General features: G+C 46.5%; 2 protein-coding genes across 2 annotated transcripts; one reads left to right on the top strand and one right to left on the bottom strand.

Annotated features, from left to right (window-relative positions):
• Positions 1-3254: 3254 nt before the first annotated feature.
• Positions 3255-9353, bottom strand: Znf662 (zinc finger protein 662). The gene is made up of 2 exons (XM_045137063.1): positions 9218-9353; positions 3255-5608 (listed from the first exon to the last, which is right to left on the bottom strand). Exon 2 carries the CDS (start codon positions 5423-5425, stop codon positions 4583-4585), a length of 843 nt encoding a protein of 280 aa, XP_044992998.1. The 5' UTR covers positions 5426-5608; positions 9218-9353; the 3' UTR covers positions 3255-4582.
• A 9751-nt stretch (positions 9354-19104) lies between these two features.
• On the top strand, positions 19105-20607 carry LOC101594106 (7-alpha-hydroxycholest-4-en-3-one 12-alpha-hydroxylase). The gene has a single exon (XM_004662124.2). The coding sequence runs from the start codon at positions 19105-19107 to the stop codon at positions 20605-20607; it is 1503 nt and encodes a 500-aa protein (XP_004662181.2).

The raw sequence follows: 20607 nt of genomic DNA on the forward strand, positions 1-20607 counted from the left end.
GGAGACCAGTGAGGGAGGGAAAGACCTGCACATAGTCCTTTTAAACCTAATTTAGACTGCCTTGTCCATAAGGACTCATGTGTTCATCAGTCCCAGAAGGCCTCACCTGTCTTGCTTCTGAAGTCACTATGATGTCTGATATAGGACTTAGGGTTTGCAACCCTTCATCCCTTTTATGTTCACCTTCTGTTTCCCACAAAACAACTATTCTGTGGACTACATGCCCTAGGACCAGAAAAGCATCCACCTTAATCACACACTACTGCAGCCAACACTTCCCAGAATCTTCCTGGCCATTGTGTGGAAAACAGGTTACTCCTTCATGGTAACTTTATCTCAAAACACTCAGTGGACCCTTATAGGGACTTCACTGGTGTTGCAGTTAGCTTCTTGTTGCTGGGACAAAACACCTAACCAGAAGCAGATTATGGCACTAAGGGGATTATATGCCTTTAGTTTCCAGCATATGCTGCTTTGCACAGACTTGGATTGTCTTGTAGGGAACATCAGAGAACCTGATCTGCTACTCCCAAGACAGGCCCTTCAAGTGTGGTAGTTTGAATACCTGGACCCATAGATCCAGCTTGAATATTGACTTTTGGGCAGGGAGAGGTGTTCGAGGTAGGATCTCACTCTAGCCCAGGCTGACCTAGAATTCACTATGTAGTCTCAGGGTGGCCTTGAACTCACGGTGATCCTCCTACCTCTGTCTCCCAAGTGCTGGAATTAAAGGCGTGCACCACCATGCCTGGCGAATTTTAAGTCTCCAGTGGGTGGAGCCCTACTGGGGTAGAGGTGTGAGCAGGGCAAATCTTGGAGTCCAGCCCTAAGGTGTGTTTGGGGACAGATCTGACTTCCAACCCAAAGGTGTAGAGAGAGCAGTTTGAGCTCTGTAAGTTCATGCTTGCTTGTGTTTGCTTGCTACAGTTGTTTCTCTCTGCTTGGATCTATGGACATGAGCCAGCTTATTCTGCCACTGATAGTGTTCCCCCAGAATCCAAGCCTGAAATAAACCCTTTCCTCCCATAATCTGTGTCTGGTTGGATGTTCTTCTCAGCAGTGTGGAACTACCTGCAACACCACAGACCTTAGCTCCATTTGCATGATTCTTTGAGGCCCTCAGGAAAACAATGAGTCTGGTACTCAGAGTCATGCATTCAAAATTAATATTTTATCAAGCCAAAGAAGAAGGCTGAGTCAAAAATATCTCTCCCCAGGGTGCTTCTGAAGGCCTGTGAGGGGGGGGGGGGATTGATTTAAGGGGAAAGAAATGGTAGTGCAGAACACTACCCAAGATACTACTTGATTTCTTATGAACAAATTTACTATTTTTTTTCTTTTTAAAAATATTTTATTTATTTAAACACTGAGAGAAGAGAGAGACAGAATGGGCATGCCAGAGCCTCCAGCCACTACAAACAAATACAAATGCATGTGCCACTTTGTGCATCTGGATTTACATGGATATTAAGGAATCAAACCTAGGTCATTAGGCTTTGCAGGCAAGTGCCTTGACCACTGAGCCCTCTACCCAGCTCTTTTGCTTTCTTCTGATACACCAATTCTTATTTATTATCTACAGAATGAGGTTTTTTTTAAATTTTTATTTATTTATTTGAGAGCGACAGACACAGAGAGAAAGACAGATAGAGGGAGAGAGAGAATGGGCGCGCCAGGGCTTCCAGCCTCTGCAAACGAACTCCAGATGCATGCGCCCCCTTGTGCATCTGGCTAACGTGGGACCTGGGGAACCGAGCCTCAAACCGGGGTCCTTAGGCTTCACAGGCAAGTGCTTAACTGCTAAACCATGTCTCCAGCCCCAGAATAAGTTTTTATTATACTGTTATTTGAAACACTGGATATCTTTCTATCAAATTTAATGGGTACAGTATATTGGGAATCAGAAGAAATTAAATCTGAAGTCTCATTCACCCTAGAACATTTTAGTCCTTTTGGATTACATATACTAGAATGGGGAGGACTGAAACATACAATTACACAACTCTATAACATACAGCATTTGAACTAGACAAATATACTCTTCAGGGTGAAGAGTAGGGTATGTCAACACTAGCTCTCTTTGTTGCCAAGATAAGTAACATTTCTACTCTAAAAAATTTTATATTAGCAAGATGACTTCTGACCTCAATAATATTCCCTCAATAAACACTGGAATATTGCCCATTAAAACCAAGTCACTAGCAGATCTGAAGGAGTATTGTGATACTTGTAAAAGTCTGGCCACTCTTCACTGTGACCACAAACATGTCCGTCTCTGAGTGAGCTCCTGAGGTTGACTGACTTCCATCGTGCTCCTCTCTATGTTCAAAATGACTCTTCTTAGCCGGGCGTGATGGCACATGCCTTTAATCCCAGGACTCGGGAGGTAGAGGTAGGAGGATCACTGAGTTCAGGGCCACCCTGAGACTACATAGTGAACTCCAGTTCAGCCTGAGCTAGAGTGAGACCCTGCCTCAAAAAAACAAACAAACAAAAAAAGATTCTTCTTTCACAGCTTTGCCTCCATGGGCTCTTCCTCCCAGGATAGAGGAAAGCAGGTCTGACTTTACTCTTACCATGGCACAGGGGAGAGTGCCTTGCCCACAAATTGGTACTCAATAACATTTGTTTAATGAGGAACTTCCCACAATACCTGTTCACATCAGTCATTTATATTTCTTGGTTCTATATGGTGCACAATTTTTACTGCTCATCAGATGTTACCCTAGATGGATCATACTAGACAAAGCTCTTCTATTTTACCTAAGGCTTCAGCAATCTGGGACTCTAGGTTTATTTTTAGGAACTTGAAGCCTATGTCTTCTAAGTGTACTATACTGACTGGTTGTAAATTTATAAAATGGGATGTCTAAATGGAATGAAGCAAGCTACACTATCTGAAAACCATGGTTCTAAAGATGAAGCATCTGGATGTTTCAGATGGCTTCACTACCACTCTCCACTCAACAGGGCCTTTCATAGTCTAAATCTTTAAGATGGTTAATAATACTCTCTAATTACATATCTTCACAGTATTAACAGTTTCTCTTCCTTCTAAAATACTTTCATAGCCATGATTTCAAGTAAAGGTTATTTTGGATTTCCTTGTTTTCCTGCATAGGACTTACATGTTCCTAGAATTTATTTATTTGATCCAGGATATAGGGTGATATTGATACCACAATATCAGTGAGAACTCTTCAGCTGCTGATTGAATGAAGGTACATAACAGGGCATTAACCATCACTAGAAAGTAACCATTTCTCCATCCCTTGGTGATGGACTCTCAGTTTATTTTAGGATACAAATTGTCACAATGGTAAGTAGGGAGCAGGCTGGGAAATTTAGGATAATGATATAATAAAGTTCTATAGCTGTATACATTTTTATGAAAAAAATCTCCACTGGATTTTCACTTTTCTAATCCCAGACTGCTGTCTCCTAATTTAAAGGCAAGCAGAGTTTCCAATGATGAGCAGGGCTTCCAAGATTGTACAGCCTGGACTATATTCTCTTGCCTTCCCTAATTTACCTGGGGGACCTCAAGAGGTCCTCTGAAGAAAAGATCCTGGCATTGGCCATGGGACTGTCACCTACAGCAAATGAAGGTGTCAGTGAGATAGAATTAGGACAGATTTTCAGAAAGACACACAGAAGATAACAGTGATTGCCTGAAAGAACTAGGAGATAGTAATGACAGAAATATACTGGGCACTGAATTCTCTTTGGAACTATTCCAATTTTTCTATCATGAGCACTCAATGTTGCCAAAAATAAATAGGCTTTTCTGGGCATGATGTGTATAGCTTCAATACCAGTACTTAGGAGGCTGAAATAGGAGAACTGCAGTGAGTACAAGGCCATTCTGGGCTACAGAGTGGTTCTACTGCAGCCTTGGCTAGAGTGAGACCCTGTCCCTCAAAAATGATAAATAGGCTTCAAAACTTTAAAAAACAAAACAAAATGTAGAACTAGTTCAGAAAGAGTCATTTGGCTACAGTCAAAACTAAGAGACATGGCACTACTAAAAAAAAACAAAAAAAACAAAAACACAAAATTAAATAATTTGGGTTTAACTAACTTATTTAGTTAATTAATTTAGCTAATTTTAACTTTTAACTAAATCTAACTAATTTGCGTGTACTGACTATAGATATAAGAGGGAGATGTCTGTTTAGTCAAAGGGGCTGGGCCTTAGATGATAAACAGAAACTAAAAATAGGTAGAGGCATTAAAATATGTACAATTAAAAAACAGTATCTTCATGAGTCAGGCTGGAAAGAATGTTAGCATAGTTAGCTCACAGCATTAAATGCTATTATAAATACAGTGTCTTGCAAGAGTACATGGGGAAGGGACAAAGTAATATTGGCCCCTTTCAGAGTTACAGAAAATGAAGTAAAACCACCTCATTTTGTCACTACGGTTCCTGTGGCATAAGAACTATATACAAGTACCATTATTAGACATTCTCCATAAAATTTCTGTTCTAACACTGCTGGAAATTGAACCTATAGTCTCAGTCATGCTAGACAAGCACTCTACCACTGAGCTACCATCCCAGCCCATCATTATGTACTCTCTAATGCTTAAGAAAGTGAGAGGTTTGACAGTCATAGGGTTTCTCTCTAACATGAAGCATCTGGTGCTTAATTAACACAGAATTCTGACTAAAAGCCTTGCCACAGTCATTACATTTATAAGGTCTTTCCCCAGTGTGGATTCTCTGATGTCGGATCAGGTGTGCGTTGCAAATGAAGCTTTTCCCACAGTCAGTACATTCATGAGGCTTCTCCCTAGTATGAACCCTCTGATGCTGAGAAAGATCTGAGTTCCACATGAAGCCTTTTCCACAGTTTTTACATTCATAAGGCTTCTCCCCAGTGTGGATTCGCTGATGTCGGAGAAGGGCTGGGTTTCGAGTAAAGCTTTTCCCACACACCTGACATGTGTATGGTTTCTCCCCAGTGTGGATTCGCCGATGCTGTGTAAGGCTTGTGTTCTGACTAAAGCCCTTTCCACATTCCTTACATTCAAAGGGTTTCTCTCCAGTATGTATTCTATGGTGTCGAATCAGGTTTGACTTCCACAGAAAGACTTTAGCACATTCTTGACACTCAAAGAGCTTTACCCCATTATGAATTCTCTGATGTGCAATGCAGTGTGATCTAAAACTGAAAGCCTGCCCACAGTCCTTGCATCCATAGACCTTCTCTCCATCATGAGTTCTCTGATGCTGATCAAAGTCTTCATTTTGTTCAATGCACTTGCCACATTTTTCACATATATAGAATATCTGCTGGCTTAGACTGCTCTGATGTATTCCAAGGTGGTTAATAATATCAGTATTCTCTGAACTCTCTGCCACTGAGGTCATATCATCCTTGACAATCACTTCTATAATATCAGCTGTAATATTCTCCATACTTCCTCTTTGGGGGCATCAGGGCCACTTCCTTAACCTGCTTTTCTCCTCTGCAAGGTTTTTTGAAACCAGAGTTCCTAGAAGTTACACTACTAAGGTCCATTTGACAGCATCATGAGGTATTGGGCATTCCCAAATCTTCCTTTTAAACAATAAACTCTTTTTCACTCTTCAACACATTCTCTGAAAGAAGAAACCAAAGTTGCAAATGTCATTACCTACAACTGAATGTTATTTGATTACAAGCTCTTCTAGCATAAAGATCATGCATTACTTGGTTCTTTGATCTCAAGAAACTAAAACAGGGCTGGAGAGATGGCTTAGTGGTTAAATGCTTGCCTGTGAAGCCTAAGACCCCAGTTCAAGGCTTGATTCCCCAGGACCCATGTTAGCCAGAAGCACAAGGGGGAGCACACATCTGGAGTTCATTTGCAGTGGCTGGAAGCCCTGGCGCGCCCATTCTCTCTCTCTCCCTCTCCCTCTCCCTCTCCCTCCCTCCCTCCCTCCCTCCCTCCCTCTCCCTCTCTCTCTCTCTCTCTCTCTCTCTCTCTCTCTCATAAATAAAAATAAACAAAAAAAACTTTTTTAAGAGACTAAAACACAGTATTTAATTAAAATGTCTGTTGACCATAGCAGCTGGATAGGTAAGACATCTGTTCATCTTAAAACTCAAAGCCCATGCTAACATAGTTAACTGAGTTTGTTGTATTAAAACTTGGAAGTTAAGGATGTAAGTTTCCTCTTGAGTAACTGGTTGATTTAAGAATTCTGGTGTGTCACATATTTAGAAGATGAAGGGCAAACTAGACTATTAACATTTTGCCAAGGAAGTACAGAAGGAAATATATGACCATTTCCCTCTCACTTATCAGTATGCATTAGGCCCAGACCCTCTCCTTGCAGTTTCAGATTCTGTGGCTCCCCCATCCAATTAAAGTTGGAAGATCCTAGCAAGTTTTGGAACTGAATATCCTGCCATGGCAAGATTCAATAAGGCTGCCTATGCTAGAGTAGGAAAAGAGCCCACTGGGCATGCAGCAGAGAAGGAAGTGGTATGGGGAGAATGATGGTGCCAAGAAACTGAAGGGCAGAGGAAAAACCCAATGCGGGAGACCATTACCCAGGAAAGCCACAGCCCCATAGTTCTCCAGCATCATGTCTCTGTACAAGACCCTTTGAGTTAGGGCCAAGCTAGTCTATCATTCTTAGAGAAGTAGACAGCCACATCCTGAAAGGTCACTGATCCTGAAACAACATATGTTTAAATGCCTGATGTCAATCCCAGAACTCAGGCTTGTAGTAAGCCATACCTAAGGACCAAGAGGTAGTACGGTGAGGGATGCCCACTGGGTTTCTGAATTCTGAATGTCTCAGGGAACTCTCAGGAGATCTTTGCCCCCTACTTATAATGATCTAAGGGACTGACTATTAGTTTCTCATATATCTCCATCTTTATTTCAGCAAACATCCAAGTATCCTTCCGCAGTCTCTTCAAGCATTCTTTGGAACTCTATATTCCAAACCTCTCTGAGGTCTAGAATCCATCCTTTCTCCACAATGTTTCCTTCGGAGGTGACCAACCCTACCTAAGAACTGTCATGTACTGAGCCTGTGCCAAATACCTCTACAGAGCAGGGCTCAGGTTCATGTTACAGAAGAGGAATGCAAAGCTCAGACGTTAACTTCCCCCAGAGTTACAAAGCTGAGACAGCATGGAGGCCCAGTTTGATTCTCTGGCTCTTACCTACTGTGCCACACTCACTGCTTTCAATCTGCACTCCTGCCATCCTGTTTCCCCTGTTAGGGACCCTTCCTCTTTTCTCCCAGCCCCATCAGCTACAGGCAGCTGAGACCACCCCAGAGCACTCAGGTTACCACAATCTATTCTCAACAGGATGAATCCCGTGACATTACTTCCTGCACTTCCCTTCCCACACTGTTCCCTGTGTCCCTGTCTCTATTCCCCTGTGCTGTATCTTTAGGAGGCTTTGCTCCTACACCCTCTCTCCCTACTCTCTTCCTTAGCACACACCACAGGCTGGGCTGGGGAGATAACTCAGTAAGTGCTTGCAAGTACATAGACCCAAGTGTAAATGACCAGCACCCACAGAAAAGTCTGGGCATGGTGGTTTGTGCCTGTAATCCTAATGTGGGGGAGGCAGAGGATACCAGGACTTGCTGGCTAGCAGGCTTAGTGAAACATCCAGTCTTGAAAATAAAGTGGAGAACCACTGAAGATGACATCCAACATCAAACTCTGGCCCACACACGAAAACAGATGTGTGTTTACATGTGTGTGTATGCACACAAAACACAGTGCTAACCTACAGCCATCAACACTTCCTGCAAGGGACCAGTTGGGGGAAAAAAAGTTCAGTGGAAGGGGCTGGAGGGACGGAGGGCAGGAGAAACTAATGGAAGGGGATTATGTTCAAGGTACATTATATATGAAAATTGTCAATAAATTAAGATTTTTTTAAAAAAACTTCCTACAGTTCCAGCCATTGCCTCCTTAAAGCATTTGTCCCCAAGCTACAGAGAAGCCGGCTCTCCTTTCCACAGCAGTCCTTGACCTACAAAGTCCCTGCTGCAATGTCGTCAGGACTCTGGCTTTGGCACACCAAGTGCACTGACTGCTCGGATGCCCATATTCACTGCCCAGAATGGACAGCCACCACCCCCTGCATCCAAGACACCGTCCTCTTCATCCGCGCCCTGCCACCTGCAGCTCCCTCCCCAACCAGAACACCCACTTCTCCAGGCTGTGCCTGACCGGCTCATCCTCACCCCAGGCAACCACAGCCAGCTAGGTAAACCCAGCCCTTGCCTCACTGCCCAAAAGGCTGTGGTAACTGCTCCATCCCTAGCGCCCTCCTTTGAGACAGGCCTGTTTCTGGGCTGCTGTCTGTCTCCTTAGAACCCTCTTCAGAACCCTGCCCCTCAGAACCGCCCCCAGAACCGCCCCCAGAACCCTGCCCCTCAGAACCTCCCTCAGGACCCTGCCCCTCAGAACCGCCCCCCAGACCCCTTTCCCTCAGAACCTCCCTCAGGACCCTGCCCCTCAGAACCGCCCCCAGACCCCTTTCCCTCAGGACCTCCCTCAGGACCCTGCCCCTCAGAACCGTCCCCAGACCCCTTTCCCTCAGAACCTCCCTCAGGACCCTGCCCCTCAGAACCGCCCCCAGACCCCTTTCCCTCAGGACCTCCCTCAGAACCCTGCCCCTCAGAACCTCCCTCAGGACCCTGCCCCTCAGAACCGCCCCCAGACCCCTTTCCCTCAGGACCTCCCTCAGGACCCTGCCCCTCAGAACCGTCCCCAGACCCCTTTCCCTCAGAACCTCCCTCAGGACCCTGCCCCTCAGGACCGCCCCCAGACCCCTTTCCCTCAGGACCTCCCTCAGGACCCTGCCCCTCAGAACCGTCCCCAGACCCCTTTCCCTCAGAACCTCCCTCAGGACCCTGCCCCTCAGTACCGCCCCCAGACCCCTTTCCCTCAGGACCTCCCTCAGAACCCTGCCCCTCAGAACCTCCCTCAGGACCCTGCCCCTCAGAACCGCCCCCAGACCCCTTTCCCTCAGGACCTCCCTCAGGACCCTGCCCCTCAGAACCGTCCCCAGACCCCTTTCCCTCAGAACCTCCCTCAGGACCCTGCCCCTCAGGACCGCCCCCAGACCCCTTTCCCTCAGGACCTCCCTCAGGACCCTGCCCCTCAGGACCGCCCCTGGAACCCTCCAAGAAGCCCCGCCCCTCGGGCGCGCCTGCCCTCCAGGCGCGGCTCACTCTCTCACTCACGCCCAGCCTGCGCCCCCTGGCCCCGGCGGCTTGTCCCCGCGTCAGCTCCAGGCCAGGGCCGAGAAGCACTCTGCTACGTCTGATCGCGGCCTGGGCCATCCTCGCGGGAAGCGCGCCCCCCGGGCACGCCGGTGTGCCCTGGGCCCAGAGAGGGCGGGCCCCGCCTCGTGAGGACGCGGCTCCCGGCGCACAGCACCCAGCCGACCTCCCATCTGGGAGGCTTGGTTGTCTCCCCGGCGCCTCTAGGACGGTGGAGGCGCGGTCTCTGTGGTCCTCCCCCGCCTGGGTGGGAGGAGAATGAGCGGTCTGGTTGCCGTGGAGACGCTGCCTGCAGGCTGGGCGATAGGGAGGGCTTCCCTGGGAGACCATCCCGCGACCTCGCTGCACGATGGATGGATGGATGGATGGACGGACGGACGGACGACGGATAGATGGAAGGAGGAACGGGTGGGATGGGTGAGAGGAAGGAATGGATGGGATAGGATGGAAGGTGGATGGGATGGATGGTACAACGTGGCACGCGCTCGGCTTGGCTGCGTCCCTTCGTATGCCTGCCTCGCTTACTGGTCGCTTCATTCTCCCAGAGCAGAGTCCCTGCGTGCTATTTTCATCTTTGTCCCTCTAACCTCACCCACTGTCCAGCGCCTCAGGGAGCCTAATTTAAGTACCAAGGAATATGTTCAATGAACAAAGTGAATGAATGCCCAACCAGTTTTCCCATTGAAAAGAGGAAATATTTGGCTTACCTGTGCATCACACAGCATGTGGAGAGGGAGGCAGTTAAAATGGGAAGAGTTGTGGAAATAAGCAAAGTCCACACAAGTCTGAGCAAGCCATGACTGATATTCAGAGCGTGGTACAGCCAGGGAGTCAGCCACCACCACTCCTATTAGAGTGGGAAAGCACTGAGACTTCTGGGTCGACTGACTGCCATTAGCCTACAGAAGCTGGTCTAGATCTGTTGACCAGAAGCACGACATCTTTGACCAGGCTGGATCGTTTGGTTTCTGCAAAGAGCACGAATTGGCTTGCTGGAGAAGTCACTGCAGATTGTGGTTTTACTATATGGTCTGTTTTTCTATATAGTCTGGCCATTGTCCATTTGCATATTCTGGGCGAACAGGCAAGAAGATAGGAATTAAGATGCTCAGCTGTCTCAATAGCTCCCAGATACTGAACACTTACAGTAAATGGAAACCACAGGGTAAAAGAGATCTTAGACACACTACAAGACTGGTTTGTTTGGGGGAAGGAGAAGCTCAGAGAATTACTAGCTCAGAGCTTGAGTGCAGGCAAGGAACAAAACACCTGACAAATCATTTTAAGGAAAGGATTTATTAGCATTCAGTTCCAAGTTTCAGTCTTGCATGGCAGCAGGAGCTTGAGGCAGCAGGTCAGGTTCAACCCACAGTGAGGAAGCAGAGTGATGAATGCTGCTGCTTAGCGAGCCCTCTCTTATACAATCCAAGACTCCTAGCCTATGGAATGGTGATGCCCACAGTTAAGGTGGGTCTTCCCACCTCACTTAACCTAATCAAGGTGTCCCTCATAGACATGCACAGAGGCTAATCTACATAATCCCTCACAGGTGATTCTAGAACCTGGCAAATTGACAATGTAAACTATTACACTACATGACCTTTCATTTGTCTGGGAATGTCTCTCAATATCTACCTCTCTGTACTCCCTTGTAATGTATCAGCAAACTGCCTTCTGGCCTCCAGTGTAGGGGGAATTCAGCTAATAATCTTATTGGGGATCCCTTATATGTAAGGTGTCTTACTGCTTTCAAATTTGTCATGTAGGTTGATTGTTTGGGTATCATGTGTCTCAATGTGAATGTCTTTGAGTTTATCTTACTGAGATTTGCAGATTCATTTAATTGAATTTGTGAAACATTTCTTCTACTATTCATCCTCCTGTCCCTTTGTGGTCTCTTCTGGGATTCTCATTATGCATGTTGACTGTTTGAAGACATCCAAGTCCTTACACTGTCCACTCCTCCAATTCTTTTCTGTTTTCTGTTCCTCTAATTCAATAATTTCAATTGCCTTCTTTTCAAATTTTCTGATTCTTCTTTCTGCTTGCTCAAATCTATTTTAACTCTCTCGAGAATGTTCTTCCTCTCAATTATTATACTTTCCAGAATTTCTTTTCATTTTTCCATGTGTTAATATTCTGATTGTGTTAATGTATCATTTCCTCCATGTTGTGGTTCAAACCTGAACTAGTCCCAGAAGAAGGCTTATGTGTTTAAGTTTGTGCCTGCTGATGGGACTTGGGACTGGATCAAGAGGGTTTGGACCTCATCTGTGGGTTAATCCACTGATGGGTTCATACTCTGATGGCCTTATAAAGATATAGTAGAAACTACAGTCTACCTGGAGGATGTAGCTTGCTGCAGGCATGCCCTACAAGGGTATAACTTGTCACCAGCTATTTCCCTCTTTTTGCTTCCTGGCTGCCTTCAGGTGAGCAGCCTCAAATCATATTCTGCCTTATCTTGGGCCCAAAGCAATGAAACCATAAGCCAAATCAAACTTTTCCTGCTGTTAAGTTCTCATGGGTCTCTTGTCACCAGTAAAAAATAGTGAAGATGCTTTCTGCCCACATTTTCCTCAAGCTTCTTTGAATATCTTAAAGACATTTGTTTTTAAAGTCTTTCTCAACTGAATGTAATGGCTGGGTTCCTCTGTCACATTGTGGTTGACTTACTTTTCTCCTTTCTTGATTATGAGGTAATGCTTTGATTTATTTATTTAATAGAGAGAGGGGGAGAGAGAGAGAGAATGGACTCACCAGGATGTGTAGCCACTGCAAATGAACTCCAGATGCATGCACTACCCTGTGGACCTGGAGAATCAAACCTGGGTCCTTAGGCTTCACAGACAAGTGCCTTAACCACTAAGCAACCTCTCCAGCCCTCCTTTGCTCCTTTCAATGGTTGTACTTTCCTGTATCCTCATAGACCTTGTGATTGGTTGATGTTGAAACCAGACATCTGACTCATGCTGTGACAACTCTGGAAACCATATTCTTCCCCTTCTCTCAGTCTCAGTTCAAAAAACAAGCCGGGCATGGTGGTGCACGCCTTCAATCCCAGCACTTGGGAGGCAGAGGTCAGAGGATTGCCATGAGTTTGAGGCTACCCTGAGACTACAGAGTGAATTCCAGGTCAGCCTGGGCTAGAGTGAGACCCTACCTTAAAAAAAAAAAAAAAAAAGAATTACAGAAGCTCTCTCTCTGCCAGATGGAAGCCTGTGGTGAAGGTTTAAGGTCTCTGAAGTGGGAGATCTGTGAGCTTTGCTGGGTCAGGTTCTTGTCCTGGGAGTCATACAGAATTAGCACCTCAGGAGAAAGCCACAAGGCCGGTGAGAGAGGAATGCAACAGGCTTTTTGGAAACAAGAATCAGAAGCACAGTGAAAGCATAAACAGTGGACTTTATTGTAAAAGCAGAATAAAACTCCCTTTGGGATGGGAAGGAACCCTGGAGCCAGGGCTTGTTTGAAGGGCTGAGTTGTAGGGGCATCAGTATGTTGGTATTATGTCTGTCTGTAAGGGTGGGTGTCACAAGCTGATTGTCGACTGGGGACTTCCTCAGTGGTAACTGAATGACCTTTGTGTTGGGTTAAGAACTGAAGCAAGTCAACCACAGAAGCAACTGATCACAACTTTTTGGGTCGGAGACTTTTAGTTTTAGTTAAACTTCTGCCCCAGCTGTTCCTAGCTACCTATACATTTTCTGCCTCTCCCTCTGTCTCCTCAGGTCTTTTCTGAGCCTGAGTCTATCCCTGGATATGCATGTTGGCTTTCTACCTTCCTCCCCTCACAATTTAAAGCTTCTTTTTTGTGAGTACATGTGTAGGTGAGTGTGTGTATGCAGGTCAGGTGTCACTTCTCAGGTACCAGCCACCTTTTTATTGTTGTTGTTTGTTTTTGAGGTAGGGTCTTGCTCTACCCCAGGCTGATTGGAATCAACTCTGTAGTCTCAGAGTGGACTCATACTCACAGCAGTCCTCCTACCTCAGCCTCCCCAAGTACTGGGATTAAAGGTGTGTGCCACTAAGCCCAGCAATCAGCCACCTTTTTTATTTTATTTTATTTTATTTATTTGAGAGAGACAGACACAGAGAGAAAGACAGATAGAGGGAGAGAGAGAGAATGGGCGCGCCAGGGCTTCCTGCCTCGGAAAACGAACTCCAGACGCGTGCGCCCCCTTGTGCATCTGGCTAACGTGGGACCTGGGGAACTGAGCCTCGAACTGGGGTCCTTAGGCTTCACAGGCAAGCGCTTAACCGCTAAGCCATCTCTCCAGCCCAGTCAGCCACCTTTTGAGGTAGTGTTTCTCACAGGCCTAGAACTTGCCAAGAGGGCTCCACTGACTGGCTGGAGAGCCCCAGGGAGACATCTGTCTTCACCTCCCTTGCACTGGCATTACAGGTGTGTACCACCACACTGAGCTTTTTCTAATGTGGATTCTAGGGATGGAACTCAGGTCCTCAGGCTTGCAAGGTCAACACTTTGCTGACTGATCTACCTCCTCAGTTCCAGGCATAACAACTTAACTTTCCTAGTAATCGCTTCAGCAATAGCAACATGATGGCACCCAGTCTCTGTGCCTCCATCTCTTGGTCAGGAGCAGCTACCCGCAGTTACAACACAGAGTCCCAATATTTGGAAGACAAGGTCCTTATTGCGCACTCTGGCCCCAGGAAAGCATGTCAGAACCACACCACTGCTGCCTGCCATGGGACTGGGCAGACACTGCCATGTGGAAGGCTGAAACCAACCAGTACTAAACACAACATAGCACCAGCCTAACTTTCTTCTGGAAGTGGCAGACAATTGCATAGATTCCAGAGTTCCAAAATAGTCACTTCACACAGTTCTGCCAACAGAGTTGTCTAGGTGGGCAAATTCCTGCTGGTTCACACTCCACCAACTTCTCTCATGTTACCCTAGGACCTGCCTTCCAAAATGCTCCTTAAAGTATCCTGTAGCCAGGCATAGTGGCATACGCCTTTAATCCCAGCACTTGGGAGGCAGAAGTAGGAGGACTGCCAAGAATTCAAGGCCACCCTGAGACTACATAGTGAATTCCAGGTCAGCCTGGGCCAGTATGAAACCCTACCTTACCTGAGGTTAAAAAAAAAAAAAAGTATCTTGTCCAGACAGCCCTTGTTTATCTTTCTTTTTTAAAAAAATTATTTACTTAAAAGCAGAGAGACAGAAAGAGGCAGGGAGAATGAGCATGCCAGGGCCTCCAGCAGCTATAAACAAACTCCAGGTGCATGCACTACTTTGTGCACGTAGCTTTATGTGGGTACTGGGGAATCAAACTGGGATTGTTAGGCTTAGCATGCCTTAATCATTAAGACATTTCTCTATCCCTTGTTTATCTTTCATCTCACTTAAAATGTGCTTACCTGTTTCTTAGGGTATTTTCTTCTGCAGAAGCTAGGCTCAGACCTCTTCTTCCTACCTCCGTCCATAACCTCTTCCCATGTTACCCTGTTCACTGGCGGTACTACTTTTTCTTATCTGCTGCTAGATTAACATTCCTAATGCTTGCTTGCTCAAAAATCCTCAGAAGTACCCCCACTGTCAAATGAAATCCATTCCTCAGCTGACTCCTAAACACTCCAGAATACTCCCCCTGTATTTCCTCACCAGGCCAACTCAAATACTCACTTTTCATAAACGTCTTTCCAATCCCACTTCTTCTCATCCATCAAGATATGACACTGCATTCGAGAATCCTCTGGCATTTAACTTACTACTGTCTATTTTTACAGTTATTCATTTGCAAGCAGAGAGAGAAGGAAAGAGAGAAAGAGAGAGGGAAAGAGAGAGAGAGTATACCAGGTCCTTTTGCTGCTGCAAACAATTGGCTTTTTGCATATCTGCTTTATGTGTGACTGGCGGATCAAACCCGGACTATCAGGTTTTGCAAGCAAGTTCGTTCAACCACTGAGTCATCTCCCTAACCCCTATCAGTATCTATTTGATATGTAAGTACTTATTTCAGTTTCTTTTTCTTTTTTCTTTTTTTTTTTTTTTTTTTTTTTGAGGCAGGGTCTCATTCTAGCTCAAGCTGACCTAGAACTTATTCTGTGACCCAGGCTGGCCTTGAACTCATCCTGATCCTCATCTCAGCCTCACAAGTGCTGGGATTAAGGGATGTCACTTCACTTTCTTGATGAATATAAATCATTCTTTGAAGATGTTTTTTTGAGGCAAGCCCAACAGACTGGCCCTATTCTCTTTTTGTTTAAAAACTATTTTTTAAAGATTTGTTTGTTTATTTATTTATTAGAGAGATGGGGAGAGACAGAGAGAGAGAAAATGGGTGCACCAGGGACTCCAACCACTGCAAGCAAACTCCAGACACATGCACCACTATGTGCATCTGGCTTACGTGGAACCTGGAGAATTGAACCTGGGTCCTTAGACTTCGCAGGCATGTGCCTTAACCACCAAGCCATCTCTCCAGCTCTGAAGAATGATTTATTTTAATGAGAGAGAGAGAAAGAGAGGGAATTGGAGTGCCAGGGCCTCCAGCTGCTGCAATTGAACTCCAGATGCCTGTCCCACCTTGTGTGCATGTGCAACATTGCACACTTGCATCACTGTGCATCTGGCTTACTTGGGACCTGGAGAGTTGAACATGAGTCCTTAGGCTTCACAGGCAAGCTCCTTAATCACTAAGCCATCTCTCCAGCCCTGAAGAATGATTTTTTTTTGTTTTGTTTTTTGAGGTAGGGTTTCATGTTAGCTCAGGCTGACCTGGAATTCACTATGTAGTCTCGGAGTGGTCTCAAGCTCAGGGTAATCCTCCTACCTTTGTCTCCCAAGTGCTGGGATTAAAGGTGTGCCCCATCACACTAGGCTGAAGAGTGATTTTTAAATCTGTTTCATCTCCCCCGTAATGCCGGTACTAATTCCTGAATATGATAAACCTACAATAAATTCCTGGTCTGGAATCTAAAACTGGACACTAACACTTCTTTCCTTTTTAAATCTTTGTGTGTTTATACGTTTGCAAGTATAGGTCCACACCTGCCATGGCACATGTATGGAGGTCAGAGGAAAAACCCAAGTGTCAGTCCTTACCTTCCACATGGCTTCAAGGCAGAGCTTCTTGTTCACTGCTGCAAATACCAAATTGGTTGCCTGAGAGAGTCCAGAATGGTCCCCACCTCTGGGATTATGGATTCTTGCTACTGCATCCTGCTGCTCCCAGCTTCACATGGGCTCTGGAGTCTGAACTTGGGTTGTCATGCTGGCACAGTAAGGGCTTTACCCACTGAGCCATCTCCCCAGCCCTAGAACTTGTTCATGCAGCCCCAGTTACTCCCATATCAGGTTCCTCTGATCTACTTAGCAGTGAATCCCATACAGACAAACTGGCTATATTCAATGCTTGCCCCTGTCACGTATGTTTGTGCTCAAGGGAACATTCCTTTCATCTCTTGCCTTCAATGTTCTTATCTATAAAATATGACTGAATGCTTGCAAGAGTAACCAGAGGTGGCATTGAAGAACCATTCTTCCACTAACAGAGACTTACAGAGCCACTCACTGTGTGCCAGACAATGTGCTAGGTCATCAGGACAAAGCAGTAAGGTCCAGTCCTTGCCTTTAAGCATGTTTTGGCACTAGAAAATACTGACTCAGGAAAGCTAATTACACCCATCGCTTCCAACTCCTCGTTCACCAGGGCAATTGAGTTACAACATAGAAATTGACCAATCTCAAATCAGAGTGCTTTCTTCTGGATGCCAGTTGATCAACATGCTACTGAGGGAGATGATTTAGTATCAACAATGACGTGAGATGCCACATTAGAAAGACTGAAATTGGATAACATGCTATAAAGTGACCTAGGGGAGAGGCTACTTTATATAGGGTAGTTGAGGAGAACCTTCCTGATTACGCAGATCTTGAACTGAAGCCTGAATGGTGAAGTACTAGTCACGGGGCTGGAGAGATGGCTCGGTGGTTCAAGGCACTTGCTTGCAAAGTGTGATGGCCTGGGTTTGATTCCCCAGTACCCATGTAAAGCCAGATGCACAAAGTGGCACATTGTATCTGGAGTTTGTTTCTGTTGTCCACATTATGTGGGCCAGGGGGTGATGTCCACCCTCTGCTAATGCCATTGTTTTCGCTCCCATCATGGAGCTTCCCCTCAAGCCTGTAAGACAAAATAAACCTCTTTTATTCCCACAAACTGCTCTTGGTTGGGTAATTTCTACCAGCAATGCGAACCTGACTGCAACAGTAAAATGGTACCAAGAGTGGGGTTGCTGCTACACACCTGACTGTGTGACTTTGGCCTTTTGGAGCTGATTTTCAAGAGGGATGTAGAAGGATTTGAAACCTTGGCCTAAAAGATGCCTTGCAGTGCTGTAAGTACAGCTTGATGAACTATTCTGGTCAGAGTTGAAAGGCCTGAATACAGTAAGAACTATGGACTGTGAGGTTTGGCTTATGAGGGTGAAAAAGAGCTTTGCCTGGACTGGGCTAGCAGTTTGTGTGAAAAACTTGCCATTATGCCCATGTCCTGAGAAGTTGTACAGGGTTCATTTGGGTAGAAATGAACTGGTGTATGCAGAGAGATATGGCAGAGAAAGAAAAATCTTTGGGTGAACTGCTGCCCATTCAGCTGCAATTGAGAGATTACAACCTTTGAGATTGGGCCAGCTGACCTGTGCTGGGACAATAAGAAGAATGTAGACTCTTTTGAAGGAAACTGAGTGCCCAAGAAGTGTCCTGTTCTTCAAAGTCTGCTTTATTCCCCCCTGGATTAACAAATTGACACCCTGCCTGGTATTGTGGCGTATAAGAAATGCAGGAAAGAGAGGGTAATTGAGTTTATAATGCGGTCCTGTGTTTTAGAAATGGCCATGGGCAGTTTTGCTGGATGCCTGCATAGAGACCTGATCGAGCTGAGAGGATGAATTGTGGATTGCAGTGGAGACCCAGTGGAGATGCCAGGATCATGAGATGGCTGCTAAGGAAAGCTACCGTCCCTGATAAAATTTTCAAGGACTGTGAGTAGCCTAGCTGGAGGGGCGAAATTGGAATGCCAGAGACTTGTTGCTGGTTAGAATTATTGGATTTGGAGATTTATCGCTGGCTAGAGTTTGCAGCTAATTTCCCAGCTCTCAGCAAAGTTTCTGTCCTCACTTGCCATTAACTATGTATACAGAGCTAGATGCAGACACAATCCCTACAAGGCTCTGCCCCCTTGGAAAGCATCTTTGAGAGCAGAAGAGAAGAGCAACGTAGGGAGAAGATGAGATAAACACAGCTGCTCTAGAAGCCAGGGGAGGGGACCTTGGGGATGAGGAAAGGTTTTCAGATATGAGCTGACATATAGGAGGCACTAGCCTGATCTAGGCACCATTCTGTTTTTCATAAATCTTTGCCTCCCAACAGCACCTGTGAGTTCTATTATTTCCATTTCACCGAGGGAGGAAGTAGGGCACTGTGAGGTTGAGGAAGGAGTGGGTGGTCAGTGTGTTACGGGGCAGGGATGCTCAAGGAAGGTGCAGAGATGAAGAAGTGCCAAGTCTGAGTCTCAGAGGTGCAAGCAAAACACACAGCTGATAAGTATCCTGTGGCCACAGCAAGGGGCTTTTCTCTGAGCTGCCTCCAGGTCCCCTCCTCCTCCTCCTCCTCTCGACTGACCAGACTGTCATGTGTTAGGCTAGAATAACATTATTCTAGCAGGTGCCAGCTCACTAAAGTTATTTACCAGGAGCCAAAGGGCAAGGTCTGGGGACACAGACCTTTGTGTTCCTGTCTTGTGAAGGCCACATAAAACAGTTCTGGCAGCCAGAGTACAACTGCCTGTCAGAGCTTAGCCTGAGGGAGCCTAGTCATGATACCATGGAGTCCAGTGCTAGGTGCTCTCCTCCTGCTCACCATGGGATACCTGTGTGTGTCTCGGCTGTTCCGACAGCGCAGGACCCAGGAGCCCCCTCTGGATAAGGGCTTGGTGCCCTGGCTGGGTCATGCCATGGCTTTCCGGAAGAACATGTTTGAGTTCTTGAAAAGAATGCGGGCCAAGCATGGTGACGTGTTCACAGTGAAGCTCGGGGGTCAGTATTTCACCTTTGTCATGGACCCCCTCTCCTTTGGCCCCATCATCAAGGACAAAAAGAGAACACTAGACTTTGTGAAGTATGCAGAAAAACTAGTGCTGAAGACATTTGGGTACCAGCCCATGGAGGGTGACCACCAGATGATACACTCAGCTAGCATAAAGTATCTGATGGGGGACAGCCTGGAGGACCTCAACAAGGCTATGCTGGACAGCCTATCCTTGGTGATGCTGGGACTCAAAGGTTGGAGTTTGCAAGCTACTTCTTGGCATGAGGGTGACCTCTTTCACTTTTGCTACAACATCTTGTTCAAGGCCGGCTACCTGACTTTGTTTGGATACACAAAGGACAAAGAACAGGACCTGTTACAGGCTGAAGAGATGTTCATAAAATTCCGCAGATTTGACCTTCTATTCCCCAGGTTCGTCTACTCCCTGCTGGGGCCCCGGGAATGGCTAGAAGTAGGCCAGCTCCAGAGTCTCTTTCACCAAAGACTGTCTTTGGAGCAAAAGGAGAAGGATGGTGTGAGCAACTGGCTGGGCTACATGCTTCAGCATCTGAGGGAGCAGAGGGCTGCGTCAGCCATGGAGGTCAAATTCAACTTCATGTTGCTCTGGGCCTCCCAGGGGAACACGGGACCAACCTCTTTCTGGGCCCTCTTATTCCTTCTCAAACACCCAGAAGCCATGAAGGCTGTGAGGGAAGAAGCCACCCATGTCCTGAGTGAGGCCAGGTTGGAAGCCAAGCAGTCCTTCCCATTCAAATTGAGCGCTTTGAAATGCACTCCAGTGCTAGACAGCGTGATGGAGGAGACGCTGCGCCTGGGTGCCACACCCACCCTCATCAGGGAGGTACAGGAAGACTACATCCTGAAAATGGCCAGTGGGCGGGAGTACCAGATCCGCCGTGGAGACAAACTGGCTCTCTTCCCCTACCTCTCAGTGCACATGGACCCTGACATCCACCCCGAACCCACAGCCTTCAAGTATGATCGCTTCCTCAACCCTGATGGCACCAGGAAAGTGGACTTCTTCAAGCGAGGCAAGAAAATCCACCACTACACCATGCCCTGGGGCTCGGGGGTCTCCATCTGCCCAGGCAGGTTCTTTGCCCTCAGTGAGATGAAGATGTTTGTCCTGCTCATGGTCACATACTTTGATTTAGAGCTGGTGGACCCTGACACTCCTGTGCCTGCTCTTGACCCACAGCGCTGGGGCTTCGGCACCTCACAGCCCGTCCATGACGTGCGCTTCCGCTACCGCCTGAAGCCTATGCGGTGA

Source organism: Jaculus jaculus, chromosome 17, assembly GCF_020740685.1.
Source record: "Jaculus jaculus isolate mJacJac1 chromosome 17, mJacJac1.mat.Y.cur, whole genome shotgun sequence".
In the NCBI taxonomy this organism is placed as follows: Eukaryota; Metazoa; Chordata; class Mammalia; order Rodentia; family Dipodidae; genus Jaculus; species Jaculus jaculus.

What these genes read in the sequence shown, in the direction of transcription:
- Znf662 (XM_045137063.1), bottom strand. Translation starts at nt 5,425, where the DNA reads ATGGAGAATATTACAGCTGATATTATAGAAGTGATTGTCAAGGATGAT.
- LOC101594106 (XM_004662124.2), top strand. Translation starts at nt 19,105, where the DNA reads ATGATACCATGGAGTCCAGTGCTAGGTGCTCTCCTCCTGCTCACCATG.